Below are 12,261 nucleotides of genomic sequence, written 5' to 3' on the forward strand. Positions count from 1 at the left end.
GGACAAGGGAGGTTCTCCTTCCCCTCTACACTACCCTGGTGAGGCCTCATCTGGAGTACTGTGTCCAGTTCTGGGCTCCCCAGTTCAAGAAGGATGAAGAGCTACTGGAGAGAGTCCAGCGGAGGGCTACAAGGATGGTGAGGGGACTGGAGCATCTCCACTACGAGGAGAGGTTGAGGGAACTGGGCTTGTTCAGCCTGAAGAAGAGAAGGCTGCGAGGGGACCTTATAAATGCCTACAAATATCTGAAGGGTGGGTGTCAGGAGGATGGGGCCAAGCTCTTTTCAGTGGTGCCCAGTGACAGGACAAGGGGTAATGGGCACAAACTGAGGCACAGGAAGTTCCGTCTGAACATGAGGAGGAACTTCTTCTCTCTGAGGGTGACGGAGCACTGGAACAGGCTGCCCAGGGAGGTTGTGGAGTCTCCTTCTCTGGAGATATTCAAGACCCGCCTGGACAAGGTCCTGTGCAGCCTGCTGTAGGTGACCCTGCTTCGGCGGGGGGGTTGGACTAGATGACCCACAGAGGTCCCTTCCAACCCCTACTATTCTGTGATTCTGTGATTCTGTGAATTGAGTGTGAAGGAGAGCCTTTTGGCTGACAGATGTAGCGTGTCCTCATGTCTCCATTGCAGGGCTGTAATGGAGCTTGGGGTAGGTGTGCTCCCTGGTGAACAGCATGCGAAAACAAAGTTGGTGCTGAAATCATGTAGATTTTTGGTTGGTTTTTGTTTGTTTGTTTCCATGGTTGACGGATTTTTGAAGAGGGTGAGCAATTTGGCTGCAACTGGCCACAAAATATAAATGACAAAAATTCAGCCTGAGGCAGACACGGGTGTGGAAAATTTTGCAAAGCTGGAAGGAGCTGAAAACAAGTTTTCCACTGGGATGTACTGGGAAGTTTAGGGTGTTGCCAGCTCCCCCCAGTGCTGGAAATTATTTTCCCTTTTAATAATTTCAGCAGCATCTTAAAACATTTTGATAGTACCTTGGGCTCTCTTCTAACCAAACAGTTTTGACATCATCTTCTTGTTAAAGATAATATATAAACTGTATTTTAAAACACAATGGGTAGTTGATCCCTGAAATAAATCGCCTGTTTTAGATGCTGAAGTTGTGTGAGGGGAGAGTGTTTACTCACTTAATGACGTGAATTGTCTCCTCCCAGGAGTGTGGTTTTTTTTTCTTTGCTTAAACCCACACTCAGAAGTGAAACTATTACCACAGCTCTTGATTATTCATAGTACTGGCATGTCCCTGCTCACTGCAGGGAGGTTGGGCTAGATGACCTCTAAAGGTCCCTTCCAACCCAAAACATTCTATGACCTCTAAAGGTCTCTTCCAACCCAAAGCATTCTATGACTCTATGAAAAAAACCTGCCTTTTTTTCTTTTTTTTTTAAAGGGTGTTTTGGAACTCCTCTTTCTTTCAGTTTATCACTTCAGTAAAGGATGTGAATGCTCCTAGTCCCCTCTAGTGCAAAACCAAATCCATCTTAGCTCAAAGTTGAGAAAGGGCTAAAAAAGAGTCATGCAGAGAATGAAGCAAAGCCCTGGGGACGCTGTGAATAGGCATTGCAGCCGTGGCGCTGCAAAGTTTTGGGTTCCCAAATGTTCCTGCAGGAATGGGAGGAGATGTGCAGGTCTGCTCTGGATATGAGAAGTACTGAGGTTTTAAAATGTCCACACATCACCTGCAGACCAAAATACCTTCCCATGCCGTGCAACCCAGTGTGCACAGGGTGCTAGAAGCACTTCTGGATTGATAGCACTGGAAAAGCAAGCCCTCCTGTGCACAACAGGGGTGGAAGAGGCTCTCTGGGTGCAAAACAGCAGGGCTACATCTGCTCACGTGTTGCCGTTCAGTGTTGAAAATGGGTCAGTGCTTTCTGTATGTGCTGTAACCCCAATTAGATCCCTGCTCCAGGTACTGGCACTGCAGGTTGAAGGAGAGCAGCAGGGTTTCTGAAAAATAGCCTGAAATGCTGCAGGAACACTGGGAGGGAGGATGATAACATGGGGCGAGGTTTTAATTACAGCTGTGCCAGTTCCAGGCAGAGAGGAAACAATTTCCACTGGGTCCGTTCAGGCTGAGCCTGTCCCTCTTCCCTCCCAGTGCCGATGCATGGGCTCCAATAAAACAGAAGTTTTCAGCCAGGTGGAGTGTGAAGGAGATGAAAGCATCATTTGGGTCTGAACAGAGCTGTGAGCCTGTTGCTGATGAGATACAGTGGGGTCCTGGCTCTTAGAAATTCCAACTTTGCTGTTTCTCAGTGGCTATCACTTCACGGAATCACAGAATGTTAGGGGTTCGAAGGGACCTCTGTGGATCATCTAGTCCAACCCTCCTGCCGAAGAAGGGTCACCTACATCAGGCTGCACAGGACCGTGTCCAGCTGGGATTTGAATATCCCCAGAGAAGGAGACTCCACAGCCCCTCTGGGCAGCCTGGGCCAGGGCTCCGGCACCCTCAGAGGGAAGAAGTTCTTCCTCGTCTTCAGCTGGAACTTCCTCTGCTTCAGTTTGTGCCCATTGCCCCTTGTCCTGTCATTGGGCACCACTGAAAAGAGTCTGGCCCCGTCCTCCTGACACCCACCCTGCAGATATTTATAAGCATTTCTAAGGTCCCCTCTCAGCCTTCTCTTCTCCAGGCTGAACAAGCCCAGCTCCCTCAGCCTTTCACAGAATCACAGAATAGTAGGGGTTGGAAGGGACCTCTGTGGGTCATCTAGTCCAACCCTCCTGCTGAAGCAGGGTCACCTACAGCAGGCTGCACAGGACCTTGTCCAGGCGGGTCTTGAATATCTCCAGAGAAGGAGACTCCACAACCTCCCTGGGCAGCCTGTTCCAGTGCTCCGTCACCCTCAGAGGGAAGAAGTTCTTCCTCATGTTCAGACGGAACTTCCTGTGCCTCAGTTTGTGCCCGTTGCCCCTTGTCCTGTCACTGGGCACCACTGAAAAGAGCTTGGCCTCGTCCTCCCGACACCCACCCTTCAGATATTTGTAGCCATTTATAAGGTCCCCTTGCAGCCTTCTCTTCTTCAGGCTGAAGAAGCCCAGTTCCCTCAGCCTCTCCTCGTAGGAGAGATGCTCCAGTCCCCTCACCATCCTCGTAGCCCTCCGCTGGACTCTCTCCAGTAGCTTTTCATCTTTCTTGAACTGGGGAGCCCAGAACTGGACACAGCACTGCAGCTGGGGCCTCACCAGGGCAGAGTAGAGGGGAAGGAGAACCTCCCTTGTCCTGCTGGCCGCACTCTTCTTGATGCACCCCAGGATCACCTTGTCATCTCCCAGCACTCCCAGTCCCTCTCCACAGAGCTGCTCTCCAGCAGGTCAGTCCCAAGCCTGTACTGGTGCATGGGGTTGTTCTCCCCAGGTGCAGGACCCTGCCCTTGCCCTTGCTGAACTTCATTGGGTTCCTCTCTGCCCAACTCTCCAGCCTGTCCAGGTCACACTGAACAGTGGCACAGCCTGCCGGTGTATCCACCACTCCTCCCAGTTTTGTCACCAGCAAACTTGCCGAGAGTACACTCTGTCTCTTCATCCAGGACATTGATGACGAAGTTGAACAAGGCTGGGTCCAGTACTCGTCCCTGTGGGACATCACTAGTTACCAGCCTCCAACTAGACTCAGCGCCGCTGATGACAACCCTTTGAGCTCTGCCATTCAGCCAGTTCTCAATCCACCTCACTGACCGCTCATCCAGCCTGCACTTCTTGAGCTTGCTTATGAGGATATTATGGGAAACTGTGTCAAAAGCCTTGGTGAAGGCAAAAGCCGGCCCCTCAAAGGAGGACTACTGCCAGCAGTGGACCAGATTGGCACAAGTCTTGAAATCCCAGTGATGAAGGCTTGCCCCCTCTCTGGGACTTGTTCCAGGATTGCACCACCCTCTGCGGAGGTTTTCCAATCCAAAGCTCTAAGGGCCTTTTCCCCTTGTGACAGTGTCTGTTGCTCTTGAAGGGTTTGATTTCATTATCATCGTAACTGTGTGTCAGACAGCGTAGGTGTCAATTAGATCATCTCATAACCTCTTCTCTGTGAGACTAAACAAGCCCACTTTCCTCAAGCTTTCCTAGTAATCTGTGTTTCCCAGGTGCCTTGTGCTTCGTTTGATAGTTCTGCATTGGACCCCCTACACATCCTCCTCAAACTGGGAGGCCTAAACTGCACTGTGGTGCTGGTGTCACCTCACCAGAGCTGAGCAGAAGGGAGAACAACTTCCCTTGGTCCGCTGGTGACACTTCTCTTAAAGTCAACCAGTATTTTGAATTACAGTGGAGGTACCCTTTTGGCTCATTCAATCTCATGTCCTCCATAACACCAGGTCCTTCTTGGCAAGTTTATTAGTATGCTAATATAAAGCGTCATTATTCTAGTTGAAACTATAATGTGCTTCAGTCCCTCTCTTCTGTGTTCTTTCGCCTGAAATAGTACTTGGAACCTGAATTCGTGTGGTTCTTTGTGGTCCTTTGTTTCTTAACCCAGATGTGCAGACTTGCTGAATGCTGTGAAGTAGCTGCTAGAAATGACTTACGAGATAGCAGAAACCTACAGATGAGCATAGCAAACTCTACCTGTGGTTCAGGCAACGTGTTCAGGCTCAGGCAGTGGATGTATGTATCTCTGCAAAACTGACATAATTAAATTGCATCAGTGGTAGGGTTTACCTACGCAAATGTAGTGATTTGGCTTTTAAACTTGTAAAGACTTAAGCAACTATTCTAGGATTGAAAGGGACCTTAGAAAGACAAGGCAAAATTATAGCCTGGTGTGTATTGCTGCAGACTTTCACCCATTTTTTGTGAGGCTGAATATGCAATGAGGTCCTTGTCAGTGAAAGGGCTTGGTGACTCTTCAATTTAGGTAAATATTTTTTTTTAATGTTTATTGCTTTGAGTGTTTCTTTGTGGTGTCTACACTTAATAGCATTATACTATAGATCTCCAGTGTGTGCAAGCTATGTACTGCAACAGAAAGCTGAATGTTGGTTAATGAAGGATGTGGGAGATGCTGTAATTTGTGAATGTGGCTGTGTGCTCTCTGGAGCAGGACTATAAATGCAAGTCTGTGTAGCAAATATTTTCTTTCTTAGTTCTGGAGAAGGCTCATCTAGTTCATAACTACCATGGAAACAGCATTTGAAAACAGTCATTTGCACATCAAATGAAGACCTGACAATTATCAGAGGGCCACTTGAAGGGACATCAGAGCAAAAACTTAAATGTACTGAAGAAGAGCTAAACAAGATTTTGGTGGCAGCATGAGCAAAGACTTCAGAGAATCCCTCTTCTTTCTTTTCTCTTTTTTACTAACAGCATGTCTGAATCCCTCCAGATCCCTTTTGTTATGGCTCTTTGAATCCCTAAGCAGAATCTGGACATAGGTCATATTTGAGCCCAGGGATTTTCTCTCCAGGTCCTACTTGAGAGCTTTACTCCTGGACAGAATAGATGGGGCAGTTGCCGGACCAGAGTTTGTGGCTGATGGATGATACTGGATTCGAGTGATGGGGAGAAGGTTGAGTCTTTGACCTGCTTGCATGCAGCATTTATGTCTGCTGTAACAAAAAAAGAAAAAGGCACCAAAACCCACTGGATTCTCACATTGGCAGCTCATTGAATGAGCTGATGAGTAGGGCTGAGGAAAGACAACTTGACCTGAGCCATCCATTGTCAGACACTGGAGAAACCCGATATTTACTGTGTTGTGGGATCCTTTAATACAGTGAGGTCTATCTCAGCTCAGCCTCCTGGAGCCTCTGGTCAGGTGTGTCCTCAACCTGGTTGCTCCACCCCATAACCATCTTGTCCTTGCTGTACCAGAGGATTTGCATGGATATAAAATTAGCCCAAATCCAAGTCAACCTAATGATGTGTTTTTCTGAAAATACACTGGAAAATATTTTGATCCAGGTCAGGCTTGAACTCTCAGAAGTTGCAAGAAGGGTTCTGGGATTTGGCTGCCTCTCTCCTGGTGTGCAAGAAGCCTACAGAGAGGACGACTTTCCCTTGGTCGAGGAGGACTGTGTGAGGGATCGCTTAAGCGATCTGGATGTCCACAAATCCATGGGCCCCAATGGAATGCACCCACGAGTGCTGAGGGAGCTGGCGGATGTCATTGCTGAGCCACTCTCCATCATCTTTGAGAGGTCCTGGAGGACTGGAGAGGTGCCCGAGGACTGGAGAAAGGCCAATGTCACTCCAATCTTCAAAAAGGGCAAGAAGGAGGACCCAGGGAACTACAGGCCGGTCAGCCTCACCTCCATCCCGGGAAAGGTGATGGAGCAGCTTATCCTGGAGGCCATCATGAAGCAAGTGGAAGAAAAGAAGGTTATCAGGAGTAGTCAGCATGGATTCACCAAGGGGAAATCATGCCTGACCAATCTGATAGCTTTCTACGATGACATGACTGGCTGGGTAGACGAAGGGAGAGCTGTGGATGTTATCTACCTTGACTTCAGCAAGGCTTTCGACACAGTCTCCCATGATATCCTCCTAGGGAAGCTGAGGAAGTGTGGGCTGGATGAGTGGTCGGTGAAGTGGATAGAGAACTGGCTGAATGGCAGAACTCAGAGGGTTGTCATCAGCGGCGCTGAGTCTAGTTGGAGGCTGGTGACAAGTGGTGTCCCTCAGGGGTCAGTACTGGGCCCAGTCTTGTTTAACTTCTTCATCAACGACCTGGATGAAGAGTTAGAATGTACCCTCAGCAAGTTTGCTGACGACACCAAACTGGGAGGTGTGGTAGATACACCAGAAGGCTGTGCTGCCATTCAGCGTGACCTGGATAGGCTGGAAAGCTGGGCAGAGAGGAACCTGATGAGGTTCAACAAGGGCAAGTGCAGGGTCCTGCACCTGGGGAGGAACAACCTCATGCACCAGTACAGGCTTGGGGTGGACCTGCTGGAGAGCAGCTCTGCGGAGAGGGACCTGGGTGTCCTGGTGGACGACAGGTTAACTATGAGCCAGCAGTGTGCCCTGGCTGCCAAGAAGGCCAATGGGATCCTGGGGTGCATCAAGAAGAGTGTGGCCAGCAGGACAAGGGAGGTTCTCCTTCCCCTCTACACTGCCCTGGTGAGGCCTCATCTGGAGTACTGTGTCCAGTTCTGGGCTCCCCAGTTCAAGAAGGATGAAGAGCTACTGGAGAGAGTCCAGCGGAGGGCTACAAGGATGGTGAGGGGACTGGAGCATCTCCACTACGAGGAGAGGTTGAGGGAACTGGGCTTGTTCAGCCTGAAGAAGAGAAGGCTGCGAGGGGACCTTATAAATGCCTACAAATATCTGAAGGGTGGGTGTCAGGAGGATGGGGCCAAGCTCTTTTCAATGGTGCCCAGTGACAGGACAAGGGGTAATGGGCACAAACTGAAGCACAGGAAGTTCCGTCTGAACATGAGGAGGAACAACTTCTCTCTGAGGGTGACGGAGCACTGGAACAGGCTGCCCAGGGAGGTTGTGGAGTCTCCTTCTCTGGAGATATTCAAGACCCGCCTGGACAAGGTCCTGTGCAGCCTGCTGTAGGTGACCCTGCTTCGGCGGGGGGGTTGGACTAGATGACCCACAGAGGTCCCTTCCAACCCCGAACATTCTGTGATTCTGTGATTCTGTAATGGACTGAGTCTATGTTGTGTCTTGCTGTAGTTTTGCTGTAACATGCTTTAATGACTTTCAAATCCAACTCCAGGACCGTTTTACTGGGAAGTGTATTGTTATTTAAATGCAAATCTGACATTTGAGACCCACCTCTAGGTACAAGGGACAGTGTCTCTTATGCTGCTGCTGCTGTGAATAATGGTCTGCTTCGCCTGGAGCTCCTGTTCATGAAGCTTTTGTTGCCCATTGGCTTTATGCAAGTGATGAGGAGAGGCAGGATGCTGAGCTGAATCTGCCCTCTGGAATATGGGATTGGAAAACCTGGTGGCTGAGAGTGGGGAGGCTACCTGGGTAAACAGAGGAGAGAAGAAAGTCTTCAGCAGCAGGAAGATGAAGCCTCATCTTTGCCTGGTGGTTGGCGAGGTGGTGGTGGAAGAGCACTGCAATCCCAAAAGCTAAGGCACGGACTGAAGATGGATTTCTCTCTGCCTAGAGCAGCACTGTGACAGCTAGGCTATAGGAAAAACAGTTGGCTTCTATGCTTTTGTGCTGCTAAGCCTTGATGAAGTGGCAACTGTTCTGCGTGTGTGCGGGGGAACTGGGGAATTCACTGGTAAGTGATAGCCTGCCTAGATAATCACAGAATCATAGAATTCTTTAGGTTGGAGGAGACTGTCAAGACCACTGAGTCCAACTGTTAACCTATCAATTCCACCACTAAACCATGCCCCTAAGCTCCACAGCTATATGTCTTTTAAATACCTCCAGGGATGGTGCCTCCATGTCTTCCCTGGGCAGCCTGTTCCAATGGTTAAAACTCTTTCAGTGAAGAAACTTTTCCTAATATCCAGTTTAAACCTCCCCTGGTGCAACTTGAGGCCATTTCCCCTTGTCCTACTGCCTGCTACTTGGGAGAAGAGACTGACGCTCACCTCACTACAACCTCCTTTCAGATAGTTGTAGAGAGTGATAAGGTCTCCCCTCAGCCTGTCCTTCTCCAGACTAAACAACCCCAGTTCCTCATGCGACTTGTGTTCTAGAAAACCAAAGCAGCTGGGTTGGAGGTACATGCTTTGGAGATACGTAGATGGCATCCTACAGGTGTATCAGTCCTGCTCTCATCTTGCTTCAGTCCCTGCTGTCATTGTCCAGTGCATCAGGACATTGGTGCTGCCTCTTGCCAAGTTTGGACCGCAGAGCCATTGAATGGCCCATCTCTTAGAGCTTTAAGGTAAACAGAAGGACCAGGATGAGGGAATCCACTGAGCCAAAAAACCCCACAGGTGTCCTTTAGGCTGGGCAGACGAACCCTTCAGTCAGTTGATAAGAAGGCCAGAAGGATGCAGTTCCTCTAGCCAGCCCCATTTTGGGAAGTCCTGAGCCCAGCTCCTGGGATTCTCCACTCTTGCAGGACTGGACCTTCTCTACAGTCCATTGGTCTCCAGTAGGTACAGAAGAGCCAATATCTTCCATCAGCTCATCCCTATGCAAAGAGTTTTTGCCTTGAGTGTATAGCACAACTATGCACAGCAACATTCATTTTCTTCCCCCGTCCTTGATACTATCTCTGTATCGTGTTTATTAGCCTATGAGCACAAGGAACAGCATTGGAGCTATTGTTTGGGCAAACACCGCCACATGTGGGATTACTTTTCCTTTGTTTATAGGGAACATCTTTCTGAAAACATAAGTTCTGATCCTGTATGATTTCTTTTTTTTCCACCCCAAAGTAACGTTGTTGCTGTGTTTGACATAATTGTCTGATTCCTCTTTGTAGAGTTAATTTCCCATGAGGAATCAAAGCACAAACGCTGGATTTTGAGTGACTTGTTCTTTTTGCTGCCTCTCTCTTATCTATATGGTGGAAATCAAAAGGTCCATTTTCTGAAGTTTTGGCTAATTCTAGTGAAGTTACTATGGTGTTGAATCTCTACTTAATCTGTCCGTCACACTTATCTTTCAGGTTTTTATATAACCGAATGGGATATTGGAGTGACTGGTCCATTCCAATACTTGTAATAACTGCTGCTGGCTTTACGTACGTTACAGTGTTACTGGTGAGTAAAACAAAATACCGTTTCCTACAGGTTTGTGCATTTGTTTCAGAAAGGATAAGAACTTCTCTAGTCCAGCTATGCCTTGAGCAATTTTCCTTTCAGAAGTAATTTCTCTTGCCCTCTGTCTCTTAGTCTTAAGTTACCAAAAATAAATGGAAGGTGAAAAATGCATGGTCTTTGACCTCGGATGATCAGGAGCAAAGACAGAGACCTGGTACTGGTGGTGCAGCTGCCCTGTGGAGAAATACAGCTTTTGTTTCCCTTACTATGGCCCCAGCCCCACTTTGGTGTATCTGCCAATCACAAATACAAGTTGTTTCCCCTCATCCCAGGGTGCTGGGACCTTCAAGGTGATGTCCGTTGAGGTGCTATACTGGTACGTGGCCCCATGAAGGCACTGCTTCCAGAGGTCCCAAGAGCTGTGCACCCACGGACCAGACTCTCCAGCTCTCTGCTTCTTGGAGACTAGTCTTTCCCTCCTCATCCTTGGCTTTGGAGAGGATCTGTCTGTACAGATGAGCTAGGTGTTGTCTGCTGGACCCATCCCCAGCCCTGCTTTCTGCCCTGGCCTGTTGGGTTATCTTTTTTTGGGGTGGTGGTGTGTTCCTACATGTGCAAACACCTGATGGTTGTGATGTGCCATTGTTTGACTCTTTATTTCTTTCTCCCAGATACTAGCACTATGTCACATAGCTGTGGGACAGCAAATGAACCTTCACTGGCTTCACAAGGTAAATGGCTCTTCTCAGCTTGGAAAGAAGCAGGTTCTCAATAAAACAGGAGTCTAAGGAGCGGGTGGTGTATGTGGTGCTTGCTTTCATGGTGTTTTTGGGAAAAGCATTAACTATAGGTGTCTGTGGTGCATGTGTCCTCGTCTCAGAGGACTGAGTGGTTTGCACAGTAGGGGCAGTCAAAGCCTGGAGACAAAGACTTTGGTTGAAATGCTTTGGTGTCCTTGCTGATAGAGGGCTCACTTTAGGAGATTCAGAAACACTGTGTCACTAGAGCAGCTTGACTTTGGTCTTGGTTCAGTGTGGTACTCCATTATGAACGTCTTTGGTGGTTCCTTTCTGTGCTGAATCCAGCTCTGGAGGAGAGGCTGAGCAGATGGGAATCTTTTCAGGACATGCTTGGAGGAACTGACTGTGGAAAAGCCTCGGGAGAAGATGTAGGTGTTAAAACTGGGGGTGTGCAATGTGCAGGTTGTGGTTTGCTAGAACCCAAGGGAGGTCCTGATTCAGATGTAGAACAGTCTGAAAAGAATTTGCTGTGAAACATAAGAGAAGATGCAGATCTGGTGTTCGGAGCCCAGAAGGGAAGAGGAAGGGTACGTAGCAAGCTGTGGGGAGAGACAGTGCCAAACAAAATGGCCTGGCGGGATTAATTTGTAACTGTCAATCTGCTAATAGGTAATTAAGGAACCAGTCCTGAATCTGCCAATACACAGCTCCTCCTGAAATCAGTTGTTCTGCACGTGATGAGGTCTTGCAGGATCGGAGCCTGAGCAGATGTACCACCTCCTCGGACAGGGAGAGCACAGACAACTCCCTGTTCTGTTTTTCCTAGAAATTATAGAAATCATGCTTCACCAGGAGGAGGGGATGCAATGCAACGAGGAGGTGGGGGCTGTCTGACTGCTACTGGAAAATAAATTGTCGATCCTTGAATCTAACATATGTTTCTTCGTCGGGGGAAATGGTATTTTTCAGACATGCTCCAGGTGGCTGGTGGGTTTGGATGAGTAAGTCCAGAAGAGGAATGTGTTGGTGGAGATCCGTTAGTTCTTGCCTACAAAAACCCACTCTTCTTTCCCTTCTTCCAAAAAAGTCCACCTTTCACCACAACTCAGATGTGTTGCTCTGTCTCTCTCTTCACTTCCCCACACCTCCCTCAGCTTTTGAAGAACATTTAGAGAAGAGACTGGGTTAAGTTAATCTTCTCTGCAACCACAATGAATTACCTTCAAATATACATTAAAGCATGCAGGAAAAGCTGGCATGTGCAAATAGCACAATTCCTTCCAATTTTCTCCTGTAATCCTGCAAAAAGAGCTGAGGATCATAAGCCAAGTTGGAGATGCATGGGGGAGGGTAAGAGGCAATGAATTGGAGCTGATGGGAGGAGAATGATGGAATGGAGACACACTTGACACCTCTGTGCCACACAGGGCAGTGACAACAAGGGAAATCAGGGCTGTACTGAAGAAATCTAATTGACAGCGTTATGTTACTGTTGAATTTGAAGTTCAGCTTTAGGGTATGTAAAATGGATGAAAAGTAGACTGAATGTGGGTTGTGTGCTGGTGTTACGCACTGGCAGGCGGCCCAAAGGTCTGACCACAGGATGGAGGAGCGAGATGACTACTGCATGCAAGGTCCCATGGCAAAGTGCAAGTGTCCACACTCATTGCTTTGTTACTTCAAAGGGATGAGGAAATATCTTGAAAGAGTGTGGCTTGCTATTATAGGTAACTGGAAGGTATCTTTTAGATAGGTGAGTAAATCCTATCCTTCCCTAGATGTGCAGAAATGGGTTGGTTTGGGTTAGCAGGTGGTTTGAGTGCAATTTCTTGGCTTGGGGATCCTCTTCAGCCTGGGATAGCTGGATCTCTTGGCC

The 12,261-nt window shown here is 48.3% G+C and overlaps 1 protein-coding gene across 3 annotated transcripts in view; it reads left to right on the forward strand.

Moving 5' to 3' along the window:
- GDPD5 (glycerophosphodiester phosphodiesterase domain containing 5) overlaps positions 1-12,261 on the forward strand; it is a 191,619-nt gene that overhangs the window by 136,605 nt on the left and 42,753 nt on the right. For all 3 annotated transcript variants that reach the window (XM_075415515.1, XM_075415533.1, XM_075415522.1), the window contains exons 4-5: positions 9,552-9,645; positions 10,317-10,376. In XM_075415515.1, the coding sequence (XP_075271630.1) occupies positions 9,552-9,645; positions 10,317-10,376 (154 nt within the window). The remainder of the gene's footprint in view (positions 1-9,551; positions 9,646-10,316; positions 10,377-12,261) is intronic.

This window comes from Opisthocomus hoazin, chromosome 1 (genome assembly GCF_030867145.1).
Source record: "Opisthocomus hoazin isolate bOpiHoa1 chromosome 1, bOpiHoa1.hap1, whole genome shotgun sequence".
Lineage (NCBI taxonomy): Eukaryota > Metazoa > Chordata > Aves > Opisthocomiformes > Opisthocomidae > Opisthocomus > Opisthocomus hoazin.